General features: G+C 35.9%; 1 protein-coding gene, 4 long non-coding RNA genes and 1 other non-coding gene across 11 annotated transcripts; 4 read left to right on the top strand and 2 right to left on the bottom strand.

The window, feature by feature from the left end:
• The first annotated feature begins 655 nt into the window (after positions 1-655).
• On the top strand, positions 656-1,373 carry LOC148154744 (uncharacterized). Its single transcript, XR_015765876.1, has 3 exons — positions 656-807; positions 901-990; positions 1,139-1,373. It is a non-coding gene; the product is annotated as an uncharacterized LOC148154744 (long non-coding RNA).
• A 444-nt stretch (positions 1,374-1,817) lies between these two features.
• LOC148154743 (uncharacterized) lies at positions 1,818-3,794 on the bottom strand. Of its 4 annotated transcripts, none has more exons than XM_088014860.1 (5): positions 2,880-3,794; positions 2,492-2,576; positions 2,376-2,393; positions 2,185-2,222; positions 1,818-2,052 (listed from the first exon to the last, which is right to left on the bottom strand). In XM_088014860.1, exons 1-5 carry the CDS (start codon positions 3,003-3,005, stop codon positions 2,050-2,052), a joined length of 270 nt encoding a protein of 89 aa, XP_087870986.1. In that variant the 5' UTR covers positions 3,006-3,794; the 3' UTR covers positions 1,818-2,049. The 4 variants fall into 4 exon arrangements, with proteins under 4 accessions (XP_087870986.1, XP_087870984.1, XP_087870983.1 ...); XM_088014858.1 differs by having other exon boundaries at positions 2,487-2,576; positions 2,880-3,784; XM_088014857.1 differs by having other exon boundaries at positions 1,818-2,222; positions 2,880-3,498.
• Positions 3,795-5,012: 1,218 nt separating this feature from the next.
• On the top strand, positions 5,013-8,978 carry LOC148154742 (uncharacterized). Its single transcript, XR_015765842.1, has 2 exons — positions 5,013-5,143; positions 7,759-8,978. It is a non-coding gene; the product is annotated as an uncharacterized LOC148154742 (long non-coding RNA).
• Positions 8,979-9,457: 479 nt separating this feature from the next.
• On the top strand, positions 9,458-10,483 carry LOC148154741 (uncharacterized). Its single transcript, XR_015765841.1, has 5 exons — positions 9,458-9,616; positions 9,797-9,874; positions 9,987-10,010; positions 10,198-10,237; positions 10,325-10,483. It is a non-coding gene; the product is annotated as an uncharacterized LOC148154741 (long non-coding RNA).
• A 2,213-nt stretch (positions 10,484-12,696) lies between these two features.
• On the bottom strand, positions 12,697-12,769 carry trnav-cac (transfer RNA valine (anticodon CAC)). The gene has a single exon. It is a non-coding gene; the product is annotated as a tRNA-Val (tRNA).
• Positions 12,770-14,950: 2,181 nt separating this feature from the next.
• LOC106916180 (uncharacterized) lies at positions 14,951-16,087 on the top strand. 3 transcript variants are annotated; one of them, XR_015765898.1, is made up of 5 exons: positions 14,951-15,111; positions 15,205-15,267; positions 15,427-15,464; positions 15,589-15,624; positions 15,754-16,087. It is a non-coding gene; the product is annotated as an uncharacterized LOC106916180 (long non-coding RNA). The 3 variants fall into 3 exon arrangements; XR_001417934.2 differs by having other exon boundaries at positions 14,953-15,111; positions 15,589-15,652; XR_015765897.1 differs by having other exon boundaries at positions 14,953-15,111; positions 15,589-15,665.
• The last annotated feature ends 3,607 nt before the right edge of the window (positions 16,088-19,694 follow it).

The following is a 19,694-nucleotide window of genomic DNA, read 5'->3' as shown; positions in this document are numbered from 1 at the left end:
AGTAGAAATCTAGAAACAGAAAAATCGTGGTACTGTGGTAGGACTGCAGTGGTTTACCACACAGATTATCCATTTAAAAAGAAAAATGTTTTCTCATTATTAAAGTCTGTGATGAACAAATGTCGCATTTCTCTTTTTAACTTTTACATTTGAATACATTAGGTCTCCTACCAAGTCTTGTGTTTGACCATTTGAGTTTTTATTCACACATTAAGTCAGTCACATACTGTGTGATTTTGAACAATTTAAAAAATGCACCTGCATATGTCTGTGAGACCCTCAAGAAGTCACACAGTCACATAATCAGGCATTCATCAATTTCCTCCTATGGCCAAAAGCACTAAAAGCCAATTAACCAAAGTGCAGCTTGATAAAAAATATGAAATGCAAAATTTTATATTTCAAATGTAATATTTGAACTATAATTTGTCATCGGTCATAACATGGTTTTGACAGTAATCAGTGTAATGATAGACAGACACAAACCTCATTTCCATATTCTGCATGGTTTCACCAAAAACATCAGATATTTTATGTCTTCAGAAGTAGCAAACGTTTGATTGATGACAAATCTCTGACGCCTTTTGATTGAGTAAGGTTGGTTCTGTCACAACTTCCTCTTTGTTCACATGCAAGTGTTCGGCTGCCAGTCTGTATATAAACACCTTTACCGTCTTCAGTTTCTCAGCCATGGAGAAGTTTCTACTTTTGGGCCTGTTGTGTCTGCAGGTTTTTCTGCTCGCTACGGCATTCACGTCTTCGGAGAAAGCTGCTGTCCTCACAGATGATCAACAGCTGGATGATCTGGTAAGATGACAGGAAGCCTCACTGAAGTGCTTAAGATATAAAGTGCAGTGAGTTTTATTTATGTTTCTGGTTTTTTTTTCCATTTGGTCACAGAAGGCAGAAGGCAAAGGGATAAAGAAGACTCAAAATCGAGGATGGAAAGGCTGTGGAAGGAGGATTGGGGACTGTAATCCTTTCAGAGTGGTAAGCTTTTTTCTATCACCAACAAAACAACAAAAATAAAAAAAAAAAGCTAAATTAAAGTAACTGCTAAATTCTGAATGTACTCCTCAATGTGAGGCAGAACCTGTCGATGATCCTTTGTTGATCTAACTGTCTTTGTTTTATTTAGAAACCAACAGAGAATCCAAAACCCACCAAGGCCAGACTGAATATATAGTATGATGGATGATAGAAACAACTTGCCAACACGTGAACATCAAAAATCCAAAATATTTTTTTCCTTATCAACTTCCTTATTTGTAATATCTCAAGTAAATCTTTGCTTTGCATCCTAATGAAATGCTTCAAGGAAATAAATCTGTTTTTTCTCATGCCTATTATATTAAAAACACATTTTAAATGACTGTTGGGTGATTATTTGTTATCATATTTAGGGGGTTAAATGCAGGTACCCATCTCCAGCAAGTGAGCACACCCTGAAGAAGTCACAGAGACACATAATCAGGATTTCGTCAACTTCCTCCTAAGGGCAACAGGCTTAGAAGCCAATAAACCAAGTGCTTGAATTTGGATTTAGGGAGGAAGATGGTACCCTAAAGGGACCCCAGGACCTTCTTCTGGCAAGGGAACAACAGTAACAACATTTTTATTTAATTCATTTTGAAGACTGATTACATTCCTCTTATCAGCTTTTGTATGTTAGATTTTATTTTGACTACTGTGTAGCCCTTTCCTGATTTTTATCTGTGAAAAGTGCTGTATAGATAATACTTTCAGCAAAATTGCTAAATTACAAGGAAGCTGGAAATTCTCTGAGCTGGAAAACAAAATGAAACAGCACTGCACAGTGTAGGAAACTTGGAAATGCCTTTATGATTACAGATGAAAGAAATTACAGTCACCACAGTTTTATGAAGAGATATGATAGTGTTTACTGTAACAGAGCACAAAATAACCATGCCTTTAAAACCATAGCTTACACGAGTTGAAAAATACATCAAAGTGACTGATAAAGAAATAAACTAATAACATACAGTAGAAGTACATGGTTGGGGTCTTCTTTGCTTGGTTTTCTCTTGGTCACTGAAACAAAATAGAGACTCGCACAGCAAGAAAAAAAATGCATTTCCTTTACTGACATTTAAAATTGTCTATTGTATAAATCCATAGATGAACATTGTTTCTAAATGTAAGTATTAAGAATACAGTATTTACTCTTTCATCCAAGTTGGGCTTTTCGTGGTTCTTTCCGCCTTTAGGGGAGAGAAAAAAAAGAGCCTGAATCGTCTTGTTATGTTTGCAGAAACATGAAAGCTGCCAGCAGACATATAAAATGTGATTGTTCTTTTTATGTGTTCAGCAAAGCTGGATAAACATCTGATTTCAATATTTTCTTGTAAATATACCTCCATTGGGAGTCCAGCCTGTAACAGAAAACAAGACATTTCTTACAAATCTATTTTAATCAGCATTGTTAATGTAAAATAAAGATTTCAGTTGGTGAATGCACTTCTTACCTCACCTAACAACCCACAGCCTCCAGGGTAGTCTCTACACTGGGGGCGATAAAATTGGGGTAAAGGTCTGTGCCGAATGTTGTTCAATCTCTGCGGTAAAATAAAGATAGTCAGGAGAGTCCTGTGGAGTTTATTTTGCACAGAGTTGAGAATCTGCTTATAATTATTCAAAAATGACTTGTTCTCAAAAAGCACATGATCATTGGATTACTGCCCTTGACTCAGCTTTACTCTTTATGCTCATAAAGCTAATTAATTTGCTTTGAGTCTTCCTTTTGTTCAAAAGTCATTTCTAATCACTTTTTTAACCATTTGTCCAGAAAAGCTTGAAAAACTTCTCAAACTTTAGTTCTCTGCACCACATGACTGCAGCTACTACTCCAGGTTTCTTACCTGCAGCAAAGGCTGGTAATCTTGTCCATCATTGTTCAGCACAGCGGCTGCATCTGCAGAGCTGAAGGCAGCGATGAGCAGGAAGACCTGCACACCGAACAGGAGGAGCAACACAGATCTGTCCATGATGAACTGCTGAGTCTGACGGAGCTGAGGAACGACTGAGACTTTATACAGGCACTGATAACTATTTCTGTACTTACATAAAGAAGTTGCGTAACAACTCTACACAAAGATTCACGTGTAACTCTGCTCAAATGGGGGGGGGCAAGTAGAACCCAGCTGTCGCAAAGAGACTCATCACCTTCCAACATTTGTTTGCAAACATCACACAGAATCATTTTTTCTGGTCGTTCTCTGAGGAAAACTTGACAGACCAATACAGAAAAAGTCATCCAGATGTATCAAAAGATGTTAAGAGAACGTAATCAGAAATGTCCAAAAAAAAAAAAAAAAAAAAGTTATGAATCTTGCTTGAACACAGAGGAACAAGCTTAATGCATCAGGTGTGTAAAGAGCAGAGGAGAAGGACTAAAAACCTCCAATAAGTGGATTTGTCCACAAATATAATCTAATGTCCCGTTTCCACTGGCTCCACTTCAGCAGTCCCACTCTGCTCGGCCCGGCCCAGCTCCGCTCTACTTCTACTTCTAATGTTGGAAAAGTGGAAGTAGACTATGTTTCATGTCAGAAACATAGTCCTGAAATGATTTGTCAGAATTGATGGGGGGATAAATATCATATTAAACAACAGAGCATAAAGGTTAGAGTGGATCTGTATTAACAGAGGGACGTAATCTGAAAATAAGATGCTGTGATAAATTGGGTTGACTGTACGTGACTGGATTTCTCTGTTGGGATCTGTTATCTTTCTCAGGATTTCAAAAATTCAGGATTAAAAATCTTACATGCACCATGCATCTTATCCCATAATGCAAAACTGATGGTCTCAAAAAGTCTGTTGATAATCCCGCTGCACTCATAGTGGAATCATTTTAAACTTTTCCACCTATACGTGAAGGATGTGTGATATGCTTTTTGAACACCAGATGGCACTAGATCTCCAAATTACTTCTGAAGGAAGCCTCTGTCATGTGATCTGTGATCTATGCAGTAACTCCATTCCTGCAGACAACTGCAGGAAATCTCCGATTACTTATTTTAGAGCCCAGAATGAGAAAATCTGCACTGTCTATGCTGGTTCTGACTCAGTTCTGGAGGCTGGTGTGTCTTGGGATTGCCAGAATAGTTTAGACTACGCTACCAAGTTATATTTGGATTTACTTGCTTTTCATGATAGTTTGTGTATTCAAAGATAATCAGAAGAGTATGAAATTCCCAGATTTCTAGGTTAAGTTTTCTTGCTGTGGCTTGTAGCTTCTGTGTTCGGTATCAGATCCAAATTTTTTTTTAATTTTTTTTTATTCCTTTATTTAACCAGGTAAACCCCATTGAGATCTAGATCTCATTTTCAAGGGGGACCTGGGCAGAAGTCTGCAGTACACAGCAACCTGGTTACAAAACAAAATTGAATTATTACATATACACAAATATAAAACAGAATAAAACAATTTAAAAACAGTGACACTGTTTAAAAGATTCTCGTTGCCTGTTTTTAAGAATCGCTCGAAATAAATCCAGTGAAATCAATTCTGACATCCTGATTTCAGACTGAAGCTGATTCCAGGCTGAAGGAGCCATCACACTGAAAGCTTGCTTTCCTTTTTCAGTTCAAAAGATGGAATCATGACAGTTAGCTGAGATGGATGGTGTAACGGGGATGCCTCTGCTGTGGGTAAAGCTTTTGTCTGGTGTTACAACTTTGTCAGATATGTTTTACTTTGACAAATCTATAATCTACCATAGAAGTGATGCAGAAAATTCTCGTGTAATCCCGTAATTTCACATCAACCATTTCCTAATTTAAATTAAGACATATTTTTTTCAGATGAAGTTTAACAATAGCAGTAGAGATGACAGCTGTGAAGAAAATAGCTTTCAATTTTGACATTTCCTTTACAAAAGAGGTAATTACCGGTAATATAAATGAATACCAAATGATTGAAATGCTCCTGATTGTTAGTTTGGTCCAACAGTGACACCTTGTGTTCATTTGTGGTTCTATTTCGAAGAGCGGAATATTTCTTCGTGTTTTTTGTGGCATGGTGCACTTCCTGTCTTTACCAAGCACATTGAGAAGCAAGAGACATTGAAAAAACCAGAAGGAAATCTTGGAAAATGACGCATTTGGAAAGCAGAAAAAGGTATACATTTGCACAGATATGTTTTGTAATAAGAAAAGTAATTTGTTTATATAAGAAGAGACTTAATCTCTTCATTAAAAAGGAAAACTGCATTAGACAATACATTTTCTTTTTGTGATAACTGATTTGTTTAATTTTATTTGTTTGGTTTTATATTGTTTTATAAGGCTCTCAATGAAGATTATATTTCACAGTGACTAAGCTTTGGAAATGAGTTTTTATTGGATTAAACATGTCCAGCCCTGCCAAACACAGACGAGATTAAACTTCACCCAATTGGACCTCCCTGCGTTTGGCTGCATTGTTCCAAGTGGTTGCTACAAAGAGAGTTTTAACAATGAATGTTTTTTTTTTTGTTTTTTTTTACTTAATTTGGTCCAAAAGACAGAGATTTTGCATCAATTATGAAGTGGCATTACTGATAAAAAAAATAAAAAATAAATATATATATATATATATATATATATATATATATATATATATATATATATATATATATATATATATATATATATATATATATATATATATATATATATATATATATATATATATATATCATAATTAAAAACACTTGTTTTTACTTAGTTACATTTGTTATTTTTATGGCAGTTAAATCAGATGTTTAGTCAGATCTTTAAGTCAGGTTTTTTATTACTTCCATCTCAGTCTTTAACTGGAAATGTAAGTTACTCATCAGCGTAGCTTGTTTTTAAATGTTGAACACCTGCATGTTCTTCAAAAATCTCTACATGTCTCTGCACAAAAGAGGGTGTGTGTATCACTGACTGCAAGTCAACCATTATAAACTTTTACATGCTGAGAAATAGATGTGGCTTACACAAGGACAAACTTCTTGGAAATCTATTTTTCTTGCAAATCTATTTTTCTTTTCTTGGAAATATTTTTGTCACTCAGTCTTGCCCCTCTAGGCAAACCATCAAGCTCCTGTTTCAACTTGTGATGTCAAGAAAGAGAGAAAACACAATCTGATCTTTGTCAGCTGCTCTAAATTTTGTGGTGCAATAATTGTGACTCAATAGTTTATCCTGGATCTGTCATATTAATCAAGCTCCACATCTGAAAACTGGAACCACTTTAGGCCTTGACTTTTGGTAACTGTTAACCCTTGAAGAAAAGGATAAAACTTTTAAATATGGAAGATGCATAAAAACATTGAAACAATTGAAGGGGACCCATTATGCTTCCTTGAAACAATTTAGGATAGATATTGGTTATGCATAACACATTGATTCCATTTTTCCCCCACAAAATCATTCTTAAAAAATGAGATTTCACTCAGTTCTTCATATTTTGAGAGGTGGGAGCAACATGACAAATTTAGCAGACCAACACAGAGCAGGTGACTAGCATGAAGGCGCTCTACTTTCTAGAGACGGACTAAACAACCACTGGAACTATAATGCCTCTTTATCTTCTCCAAATTTTTAATTAATCTGCCTCTGGTAATAAATCTCACCGCTGCTTGCTGCTAAACTCACATTCCCAAAACTAAGAATCTGTCTGATCAAGCACAAAAACCCAAATTTGAGATCAAAGCAATATTTACTTTTATGCCTTCGGGTGTCACTTTAGGCCCTGATAGAAAGTAAACACAGAGTTTACTTTCAAGGCCTAAAGTGGTTCCAGAAAGTAAACAGAGTTTGCTTTCAATCACCCTTAGAGGATTGAAAGAGTAAAATAATCAAATATGCATCTCAAATAAATTCTTCAGTGCTATTTCGTACCCACTAAATGTTTCAGAAATAAAACCAAATATGTATTTTGGAATATTTTCTGAATTAACTCAAGCTCTGTTTTTATTGACTGTATCGACATGAGTAATATATGTAATCCCAGTCTGAGGCTGCAGCAGAATGTCTAACATAACTTAATCTGATATGAAAATAAATAACTTTGAATTTTGGTGGTAAAATGACTATGACTTAAAATTTGAGCTTTTATATCAGAGTTTAAGAATTAAAAATCCTGCCAGATAGCAGCTGAGGTGAGAGGTGAATGGTAGAAACTCTAGTTGTTGTTGTTTGTTTTTTTTTTGGGGGGGGTTCAAGCAAAACCTTCTTCCACATGTCTCTGTTAGCAAGTCTGTGATTTACTTGGAGTTAGACTTAGCTTGCTTTCTGGAATGGAAAACTACCATACATGTTCAACATACTCAGAGTTTCACATAACCCACTTTCTGGATTGCCCTCCTATTTGCTGTTTTGTAGCCAGTACACATTTTTACTATGAAATTAAATCACTTGCCCTTTCAAGCAGATTAAAAACATAAATGCAAAAAGGTAACATGTTAAATTTTCCTTGTGTTACAAGTTTAATCAGTGATTAATACCAAATTCAACCCCCAAATAAGAGTTGCATGATGGACATAGATAGATTGAAACCTGGGCATTAATTCAAACCTGGAAGATTTTCTTCAGCTTCACCTGCATCATCCATTCACTGCTTTATGAACTTCAACTGCAGCCTATCAGCATCAGTCAATCATCGTCTCCAATCATCAAGCAAGCCTCCATTTATAAGACCCTCCATCTACGGCTCCATCAAGCCAAGCTTCAACTCACCTCCACCCTTTCTCCACTTTGTTCTTCCAGCTCCTTCAGGCCTCCATCCTCTCTTTGGCCTCCACCATCAGGTCTGGACCCAGAGAGGGAAACTTCTCTAATCCTCATCCTAGGCCAAGTTTATTACTATTCAAGGATTCTGCTGGTGTCTCAGCGCCAAAACCTTTATGCCAAACAAAACTTTCTAATTGAATCTCTTTTTTTGTGAGTCTCTCAGATTTGAAATATCTCTCTTACAAAGTTAAAAGGAAAGTTACATAAAATAATCAAATCAAAGATAATCAAAGAGTCATGTAAAGAACACCCTCAAGCTAAGTTGTGAAAGAAGGTTTAAATTAAGGAAGCAACCAGAGTCAAGGTTGGTAAAATTTAAGCAAAATGCAAGCATGGAGCTTTTTTCCTTCTTTTTATTTTTAAAACTTTCCTAAAGGTAATTAAAAATTCTAACTTTCTTATGATTGGTGAATGTTGTGTTTGTACAGCACTTCCAGTCAGGATTTACCAGTTAGTGACAAAATGACTCAACAATGTTCATCATTGAACAAAATGCTGCAAAAGATGTTTGACTGAAAATTGCCATTAAATAAAGAAGTTCTGTGGGATTTATTGATAAAACTGAGAGATAAGGACTACATTTGCTTGTGTTTTCTTTCTTTCTTTTTTGTTTTTGCTGTGGTGTTCAAACACCACAGCGTACCTTGGTAAACTCTTCTACAACCGTATCTTTGCTTCAACATGTCTGAGTAAAAGAAGAAGAAGAAAAAACAGTGCCTGGCCTTGGGATTATTACCAAGAATCACAAATTTATGGAAACACATCCCGTCACTTTATCTCTGCCAAAATTTAAACTAAAATCACTCCTTCACCGCTCCCAGTAATTTTTTCTTTTTATTGCTTGTTCTTTCCCAGCTGTCTTGCCTGTCTAGATCTGTTTCTGTGGGTATAAGAAAGCAGTATTGTGAAATGAGGGTGTTTATTTGTTGGTCTGATGTAAGATTCAGATTTTGAGTGTCATGTTTTTATCAGCTGCAGGAATGAAATCATCAACAATAACAGAAACATATGCTTTAAAACATCGGTCTGTGTGGATTTAATCTATATAATGTGTTTAACTTGTAAACTGAGTGACTGAAATGCATGAATTCATCATTAATATTCTAATTTATTGAATATGAATGTAGCTGGATCTGCAAAGCCAGTACCTGAAGTGTCTGTCAGAAAATTAGCAGTAATTAAAATGTTTCCTTAAATCTGGTAATCTACAGCCTGACCTGAATACCCTCCTTAACCAGGTCTTGTCTTTAATGCCCTGAACTATGCCTCTCTGCAGCTGCTTTAGCTCAGCTTCACAGGCCAACATTTAATCTCTGCCTTTCAAGTTTCCTGTTTTCTCTAGAGAGTGTTGATGCTGCAACATTAGCAGTTCTTTCTGCTGTTCAGAAGTTAATGCAGACTCAGTTCCTGCAGTTAACATTTCTTCAAGGCCATCTTCTACAATCAACATTGTTCTCTATCAGCTCTTTTTATTCTATTTTATATTTTTATATAATTTCCATCTAAAAGTGGTAATGATTAGAGCTCCATTTATAAACTTCTGAATGATCCATTGAGTGGCATTGACCCATAATCAGAAGGGGAAAAACACAATTTCACCATAAACAGGTTATTGTTTTGGCGCCCCCTCCACAGTGGGTGGAGCTACGGCTGCCAGTGAGGATAAAAAGCCTGGAATGTTCCTCGGCTTCTTCAGACTCTTCACTTCACCATGAATAAATCAGTGCTGCTCCTGCTCGGTCTGCAGATTTTCCTGCTCATCACTGCCTTCAGCTCTGCAGATGCAGCCGCTCTGGTGACCGGTGACGAACAAAAGCGGCAGACTTTGGACGTGGTAAGAACATTGGAGCAGCTGCAGCAGTGATGTGTTAATGGTGGAAATTGTCTGTGTCATAAGTTGAAGCTCAAGTTTAGTGCTCAGTAAGAGTAAAACTTGGTGGGGAAGAAAGGTTTTTTGTTTTTGTTCCTCTTGTTGGTGTCATCGCTTTTCTTTTTTTTTTCTCCTTTAACAAAGGAAACAATCAAGGATGTGAGAAGACAAAGAGCCAAACGTCAAAAACCTTGGTGCCACCAGTTTATTGGAGGATGTTCGGTATGTGGCTTGGAGAAAGAATAATCCATGTCAATCTATTCTCTGTGTTTTTATTATTTAAGAACACTGATATAAACAGATGTTTTCTTACACTCTGACTTTTCTTTTGCAGTTGATTGAGATGGCAACTATAAAGGTAAAATGATGTGAAATCATTCAATAGAAAGGATGAAAGTTTCTGAAATCAATGTTTGTGCTGCAAACACAAAAAGGATGAAAGGAGCAAACAGTTTAGGTCTCTGCAGGGACATTTCGTGTCATTGTCATTGTGGAGAGAACAAAACTAAACCATTTTCCTCTCATTGTTTCTGTCGAAATTACAGCCCAAAACAGACGAATCTTCATGACCTGTGACAAAATGATGTAAATATTTTTAGATTTTAAAATTATGTTCCTACAGCCAAATCTTTGTCTTTATCTTACCGAGAAACTCTCTCTTTTCCGTCTCAGTGAACAGAAGAAACCCAAAGGACAGAAGATCACAGTCCAGAAAATGAATGCGATGAAGTCCGATTTAAATCTTCCTCTCATCAGCAAATGATCTTAAATGCTGTTTTATTTCAATGTAAGCAGAAAATTATAAATAGAAATAAAGGATTTCAACTTTAACTTGTATGTGTTTAGTGTAATTAACATGTTTCACTTTCTCAATTGAGTGTATTTCCAATAATTTTCTCATTTACTGAATATAACTGTAAATGTTTCCTTGTGTGATGCTTTTTATTATAGACTCTTCTTCTTCTATGTGTATTTAGAAAGTTAACACATCAAATTAGAATTAAGTGCTTATTTTCAGGTAAGGAGGAAGAAGATTTTTTTTGTTGCCTCCCCTGTTCCAGTTATTAATGGCTTCCACATTCAGAGATTTGTTGTATCAAGAACTTCAGTCATGGACAAACACTTAATCTTTGCTCTGCTTGTTTATCACAGCCTCTCTCATATAATCCTAAATGGTCTTCGGATTATATGATTACAAATCTCCCTTCTACGATTTTTTTTGTTGCAATTACATTTTTACAGTTGAATTAAGAATTGCATCTTCATGCAGGTATGCAAAGAAGGAAACTTTGCAAAGTAAAAGCAGGATTTAGATGGCAGGCACCATTTGGTAAAAATACGTTTCTGCTGCCCTCTGAATGAAAATCTTTTGTCAACTTTCGGACAGCAGCTGAACTGGGTTTGGATTATACATCAATTAGTGGACATGTTTGCTATTTGCTCTACCAGGAATATTTTTGTACTTTTTCTGTTAATTAAAGGATTAAAAAACTGCAGGCAGACCATGTGTTCGACTCTGGAAATCTTTATATGTGTAAAGGTTTGTCTACAATTTGGAAAATTCAGATCAAAATGTTTTTGTTTTGGGCTGGGTGGCACCAAACTAATCGTGTCAAAAGACCAAAACTAGGTGGAAAAGTTGAATTTATTGTATGTAAGTGTGCCATGGGTTGAAGGAACTTGATTGTGACTCGAAGGGCATCATCCTAAGGCCAACATGTAGACAAGGCTAGATAATCTGGGTCTCCCTATTAAAAGTACCCAAGTCGATCTGGATTCATATGACAAAACCAGAAATGGTGTACAAAATATCTTAGTTATTTTTTTTAACAATATTAAAGAAAGGCTTTATTATTTAAATTTAGAACCTAATAGGAAAAAGCAACCAAAGGCAAAATTAGCAATTATAATTTGGAACTTAGGACAAAAGCCTACATCTCGGGGCTCACAGAAAATTGTGCAACATTTAGAAATAGAAGAGGGGGGGGAGGCATATTAAAATAAAAAACTGAAAAATATCACCTCAAACTAAATAAGCCAGTTTAACACTGCCCTCTTGTGGCCAAATACTGCATAAAAAAGACGCAATTTTAAGTTCTTTTGTCCATCTTCACTTTACAGCAGGGGTGTCAAACTCAATTTCACCGAGGGCCACTTCAGCATACTGGCCCCCCTCAACGGGCCACATTGACGGTACAAATCAGGAGTGCATCCCTGCTAAAACACCCCAGACAAAAGGTTGACTTCCCTCATTCAGTTCTGTAGAGGCTTATAATGAGTCAATGGTCCAGGTGTGTTAGAGAAGGAATGCATCTAAAGTTGCAGATGGTAGCTCTGGAAAACTGGACTTGGGCACCCCTAGCATAAATGTATAAAAATACAATGTTAAAAATAAATTAAACAACACTTCATAATGTTAAATAATTGATTTTATGTATTGAAGTTTTAAATATTACATTTGAGTTTCCATGGATATAAAATTACTGCTCTGTTTAAAAATTACAATATTTAAATCAGTGTTCAAAGGTAAGAAAACAAATGATAAAAACAAGTCACATGGGCAGACATTATAGACTTTATGCAAAGATGACCTTGAGTTTGACACATCTGCATTACGCCATAGAACTGCCAATTGGTAATTGAAGTAAAGTAGCTTCGATTTCAAAGAAGCCGACATTGAAGTCGATTGGCAAATGAATCATCACGAAAGAGGAAGGCTCTTGTTGTCTCACTGCACCCCAAGAGATGCAAAACCTACAAAAACCATTTCTGTCTGGTTTTGAACCAGAGACCTTTTGCATGTAAAGCAAACATGATAACCACTACACTACAGGAACTGAACTTCTCTGCTTTGTTTCAGTTTGAGGTTCCAAAGTTGATGATGTTAGATGCAACGCATGAAAATTTCAACTGAGGTTTGCACTCAGATGCCTGGATTCAGAGTACAGACCATGACACACAGAACCCTTGTTGACCTTTAGTACACAAAGGTCACAGGTGTTTACCTTTAGTAAACACCTGTGATGAATAGAATGTGTAAAATCTGTTTCTGTCTGGTTTCGAACCAGAGACCTTTTGCTTGTGAAGCAAACATGATAACCACTACACTACAGAAACTCAGGCTCTTTGGAGTGTTCCTGGTAGATGATCCACATTTTGTTAGAGACTAACGTCACTGGTTGACATGGAACAATGTCAAATACTTATACCACAGATCCTCTCAGAAAGCACAGTAACTTGGTGAACAAACTGTCAAGACTTATAATTGTGCCTAATTTCACATTACAGTCCATAAACTAAGCCTGGGATCAACAAATTGTATTGAAGATGTCATTAGCAGAGACAAATGGTTCTACAGAGACTTGGCTAAATGGCTATAAAATAAAATCAATACTTACAAATAAAAAATTAACACATTAAAATAAAAACTATCTCTGAAATACAATCAACACTTGATAATTAAAAATGGTTCAAAAATAATATCAACACTTTAAAATACAAAATCTCTGTAAAATAAAATATTATGTATGTTGTTTTGAAAAACATTAGAATATAAGCACTTTTATCAAATCTTCATTGTGGTAAGATCATGTAAGTTCTTCTTAAATCCATGTAAACTCAACAGTTTGTAAGGTAGGTGAGTTAGAGCACCGTGCTGGTAATGCTGAGGTCATCGGTTCAAACCCCGTATGGGGCAATTCATGTCTAAGGTCTTTCAGACAATCAACACTTCAAAATAAATAAGGGTTCAAAAATAAAATCACCACTTCACAATAAATAAGGTTTCAAAAATAAAATCAATGCTTACAAATAAAAATGGTTCCTAAAATAAAATTTACAGTTCAAACTGTATAATGGTGTCTGTTCAGTCCATAAAGTAAGCCTTGGATCAAAAAATGTATTGAAGATGTCATTAGCAGAGACAGAGTCTTGGCTAATATGTACAAATAAAAAATGGTTAGGAAGCGCATTACAAACCTTTGGTTGAATTCAAGTCGAACCAGAGAAAACTAAGGAGAATGCAACGTTGTGTTAATCCATTTGAGGAGCCGGCAGTTTATCTTGAGGAAATAAATGACGATGCAAAGGTTAATTAGACTGTAACATGCGCAGTCCGCTGCTCAACCCTGCGGATGCGGCTCCGCCGCTGCGAAGACTGAGAAACCGCTGGAGGAAACTCATCCAACGGATTTATCAAATGGAGCCAGTTTATGACCTCTGACAAACTTACCGCTGTGGATGCTTCGATTGCAGCCGTCTTATCCCACAAAATTTTTCAAAGACAGTTGCACTATTCTCTTGTTCAAATTATTACTAAAGCCTGCATTATCAACCAATAATGAGGGTCGCCTGTATTGTATTGTTTTTCAGGTTGGAAATCGAAAGATTACAGACCTGAGCAACACTGCCACCTTGTGTCCAAAAAGAGGAACAGATTGGAAAGCGTCACAAAAACTGAAAGCAAACACAAAAAGAGAGAGCAAAAACTTTACACACTCCAATATCTATGTTTACACCAATTATTTATAAAAACACTTTTAATTATGAAATATTGGCTTTTTATAAATTGAGAACTCGGTTGCATCTCTCTTGCATGAATGAGTGCAAAAAATAAAGTTGACCAACATTTCACATCTCTGTCCAAATTATCATTAACAAAGGAAACTTAATAAAATTATTTATCTTCGTTCTTCCTTCAGATTCTGAGAAATTAATTTCCATATTTTTCCCAACAAAGTCTTCCATGAACTTTGCTTCATAAACACCTCAAATTTCCCTGTCAACTTTTTTTCTGACACAGTTTGTCCTTTCTATGAATTTTCCATTAATTTCCTCAAATTAATTAAGTCAGACAAATTGCATTGTGTCTGACTTTGAATAGTCTGCTTCTTTTTCAGTGACCTTTTATGACGTATCCTGGGTCAGCAGGGGAACGGCAAGCAAACACTTCAAGCATATCACTCTGCATCTAATGAATAAATTTGATATATAACTTTCAGCTTTTTTGTTGAATTACTGATTCACAAATTATTGCATCTGTATAAAAGAGCAGCATGTGTGCACTTAGCAACATTCCTGTATAATTCAGTAGTTTATTTTTGTTGCTTTGGACAGGAAATAATTAAGGAGGGAAGGCAAAGGAAGGAGATGAAGATAAACATACATAAAGTAAATGTTAGGGTTATGCAGGGTACCTCAAAATAAATTCTACAAATTTCTTTATGAGCCCACACCCAGCTTAATAGTTTCCTGGTTTACTTAAAATGCAAATGAAATCTGTTGCTAAAGAGGATATAAAGACATGCATGTCTTGAAGCTGTTTCAGACTCCTCAGATCATCCATTATGGACAAGCGTTTGCTGTTGGCTCTGTTGTGCCTGCAGGTTTTCCTGCTCATCACAGCTACGGAGACGCAGATGGAGACGGAGACGGAGATGGAGACTCCGCAGGACCCTCCGGTAATAAGCCCCACTTTGGAAAACACTTTTTAAAATATTTTTCTCTTTTCAATCCATGCAAAGCTGAAAAATGTTGATTCTGCATTTCTACAGGTGGCGAGAAAAGCTAAACCTCCGTGTTTGCGGATTAACAGTAAATGTTCACGCAGACGTGGGGTGAGGCCAAACTTAATCTTTCATGGTTTTGCATTGTGTCTGAGCAACTGAAATACAAAAATTTATTTGTGTATTTTATCTAATAATGTTTTTTTGTGTGTGTGTGCAATCAGTCAGCTTCTATAGTTCTGTAAACTTCTTTCTTTATTTGTGTTACAGAGGGTTCAAGCACAAACACCCAAACCTGCTTCATTCAAGTAATAAATCTTTTGGAGACCAACATCCAATGTTTTTAAGTTCATTTGAACTGAACCTGGAAAAACTGTATATATAAAATATGTTTTAAAATTAGTCATACTTTTTTTCTGATTTTTGTTGCAGCACTGGTGCCTTCAGTTCTATTATGGCACATTAAAGGCAAGTGGACACCGGATGAATCAGTGGTGTGAGTAAACAATGTAAAAACAACATGATGAAGACAAATAAACCTGGATGATGCATTTGTAGATTAATATATTGAAATATTGTATTTGCTCTTATTCACAGTCTCCCCCACTTTCTGCTTGTCAAATGGAAAGAAAAGGGAGAGCCGGCAGATGGAGAAGATTTCTCAGCTTTTCTGAAAATTGCTAAATTTATAAGAATTATTTTTGCACATGTTGCAAGTTTCTTTTCTGCACAATCCATAAGATGTATTAACTGCATTTAAAACATGTAGCATTTTGTAACAAAGAATCACAGCATTGCTGCTGTTGCATTATGGAAAGGAAGGAAGTCATGAATAAATACCTCGAAGCTTCCTGTTAAAACCTCTGCTTCTTGAATAAGCTGTTTTGTCTAAGCTTTTGTGCACATCAAATAAAGCTTATATTTCAACTAATTTGTGTCAATATGCTCCAGTTTTCTTAATGTTTCTATATGTATTAAGTTTAAAAAGATGTGCCTCACTTGAAAATGTTTACTCTTCCAAATCCTCATAAAGGTTGTTCACACCACACTAGTTGTATTTATGAAACATAATTATTTATCTTCATTTTTTGAAGGGTTAAAACACCTTACTAATTGTAACTACTGCAAAAGTTTGTTTTAAACTCAAAATGTAAACAATTAGTTTATTTTTATTTGTTTTTCTGAATGCAACAAAGAAGGTTTCATGAAAATAAATTAAGATAGATACTAATCATTAATTAACTGGAATTAGGTATCTAAAATTGTAACAACTAGAAGGTAAATATACAATCTGTTAATTACAAAAAAATTTAAACATGTAGTTAAGTGACATTTTAAGTGGTCAGTTAAAATAACTAAGAGTCTCAATGAAAACCTCTGTGTTCTTAGCATTATCAGTAATATAAAAAAAACAAAAAAAAAACAGGAAAAACAGACGACTCATCAATATTTGCTCTCACTCTGAATCTTCAAAACTACAAATAGATTCCAAGCAAATATCCAGCTTCAAGTGACAGTTTTCAGGGAAATGCAAAGCAGGAGTAAGATGGAACCAAAAGCATGAAGTAATTGTTTTGTGTTTAAAAAAAAGAAGAAAGAAACAGAGAATATGAGTGAGTGTGTGTGTGTGTGTGTGTTTGTGCGTGTGTGTGCGTGCGTGCGTGCGTGTGTGCGTGTATTAGCCAGACCTGAGGTCAAAAGGAGAGCAAAACCGAAACCTTCTTCAATTGAAGGTTTCCTCACAGACAAAAGATTTATGTTGGTGCTGTTTTTATCTGATGTCTTTTAGTCAACTCTCGATGTGAGCCATCACCTGCTTAAACATTAGCAATTAGGACATCATGCCTTGATGCTCTTCTGTGTCGTAATGCTTATGCCATTTTTTGTTTTTTGTTGATTGTACCGCAGTCACAAACCTCATAGGTTTAGTCACAGACCTCACAGATAAACAGATGATGGTGCTGTTTTTGTCTTCTGCCCTTAGTCATCTCTCCATGTGAGCCATCATCTGATTAAGTGTTTTCATTGTTGCCTGCACAAAGAAGCTGCTAATATGCTTCTGTGGTGACACTTGATTTATCATTAATGACTTCTGCTACTCTATTTGCATAGTGATGATAAAAAATATGTACATTGTAACTATAATACTTGTATCTGAATGCAATGTTTCTCAAACGTTTTCAGGGCGAGGACCACTTAACCGATTTAACAGTCACAGACCACCTAACCTGAAATCGCCCCACGATAACACATCTTAATATATAGGCCTGTCACGATAACAAATTTTTCTGGACGATTAATTGTCTAAAGAAATTATTGTGATAAACGATAATATTGTTTCAAGACCTTTTGACACTGATTTAATGGAAATGACTAATAATACATGCGATTTCCTGATATTTATTTTCAAAATAACACATAACATTGGAACTGATAAACTAAATAAACAAAACAACCAAAAACAAAAATAAAATGGATTCTGAGTCTTCATTAACAAAAAACGTACTTGAATACAAACTAAACAACATAAAGCCAAAGTGGAAATAAATACTGCATTCAACCGAAAGAGTGCAGATTATGAAGCCTGTATTGCCCTTCAGTAATCTCTAGATTTAAATAGAGAAAAAAGGCACATCCGACTTCCTAATGCAATAGTTCACACTACACCATTTTTTGCCCCTATTTTCCCCTTATGACAATCTTAGACCGTTGGCCGATCTGACCGATCATCCTGCAGTGTGTGGTGGGTTACGGTAGATCGTGGTGGCCGCTCCGATCTAAATCGGGGTTTTTCCCCGACTGGGAGCTTAACGCTGAATGTGACAGGTAGCCAATCAGAAAGCGCGGATTCTCCTCCGCGCTCTCTGAGGGGAAATTATGAGGGGAATCCCAAACAGCTGAAACGGCGCAACCCGATGTCCAGCGGACATCGGAGATGATATGTGGAAACATTAATATTTATTCAACATTACGTGCCATTATTTTGTGCCCATATGGCTGGACACCACACGGCATGACAAACCCGATCAAACCGTTATACCGTAGATTTCTGTCGGCTAATGTGTGGTCGCTCAGGGTTTGAAAATGGGCCGACAACTTGTGTAATGTGCGCTGGACATTAGACTAAGGAAATGAGGAAGGGAGGCTCAGTAGAGAGCACCGGAGCTGAGCCCTTTTTCATTCAGTGTCATCAACAGAAAGAAAAAAGACCGGTAGAGACATAAACCCGATAATTAAAATGAGGTCGATAGGTTTAATTATCGTCAGATTAATTGATTTATCGTTTATTGCGACAGGCCTATTAATATATAATGCAAACTGAAGTTAAAATATTAGTCTCTTGATTCAGGTATTGTTGTTTTCTTTGTTCATCCTATTGACAAGAGTGGTGCTGTTTGGTAAATGTCCTAGCCACAACACAGCCATGAACAGTTCAGTGACTGGAGCGATTGCTAACCGTTCAAAGGAAATCAATTGCTAGTGATCAACACTCAGCAGCTACATGACTTCCTCTGGAGTTGTTTTCTTTCCAACGGTATCTGGATTTTTTTTTTAAGTCATCCGATTTTAAGCCAGTTTTTCATCACTATTTTATTGTTATCCTTTGGTAAGCTAGCTGTAGCGTCGCACTTTGAGCTGACGTCACGGCAAATAAACGGTCGTTTACATGCAGTACCTCGCGGACCAGTAGGGGGCGCCCGCGGACCACAGTTTGAGAAAGTCTGATCTAGAGATATATCAGGTGTTGGGAGATCTATGTTCAGATATATAGGAAGAAAACAGTATTTTATTTCACATCTGGTCAACAGTTTTACACTTTCCATTGAAAACAGTAAGAAATCAAATTTATGGCATATACGACATTGTTTTGAGCTGTAACCTAAAACATATGGGTAAAGAATGGTTTGAATTCCTTTCTTTATTGCAGCTGTTGTTTATTCAGTGAAAAACAAAAAAGTTTAAATTGTGGTCACATAGACCTTCATTGTTACCAGATTGAATGACAGATGGACCTAAACTTTATTAAACTTTTTAATAAAGTTTATTAAAAAGAAAAAAAAAGTTTCCAACAGAAAAACGATTGAAACTAAAAGAAAACCTTCAATCCGAAAAGTAGTTTTTAATCTTTTTCGGTTTCATAAGATTTTTTCAGTTTCAAAATTATTCTTCAGCTTCAAATCCTTTTCTTTTTCGGTTTCAAACAAGAAGTTTTTTGACCAAACTTTTTGGTCCCAATTTATCCCCAAAGTCCTAATTTTGATTCAATTTTAACTTGTAGAAGTTTGTTGCACTGTGAAAAGAGTTTCCGCTTTGAAACTCTTTTCACACTCTGTTGTTGTATTTTTGTTTCACTTAAATATCTCAGGCCATAGTATCAAAAGATAACCTGAGTAAATAGAAAATCCAGTTTTTATATTTAAGCCTGGCATTATGTAAAAAAAAAAACAAAAAAAACATTGCCACCTAACCCCATTACCTGGTTTTTGCCCGATCTAATTGCCCTCGTTGCCAGCTATCATTTTTGATAACTATCGTAT

The sequence above is a fragment of the Poecilia mexicana genome, unplaced genomic scaffold, assembly GCF_051168715.1.
Source record: "Poecilia mexicana isolate PSO_F unplaced genomic scaffold, ASM5116871v1 scaffold_17, whole genome shotgun sequence".
Classification (NCBI taxonomy): domain Eukaryota; kingdom Metazoa; phylum Chordata; class Actinopteri; order Cyprinodontiformes; family Poeciliidae; genus Poecilia; species Poecilia mexicana.
This window is presented reverse-complemented; position numbering and strand designations above follow the sequence as displayed.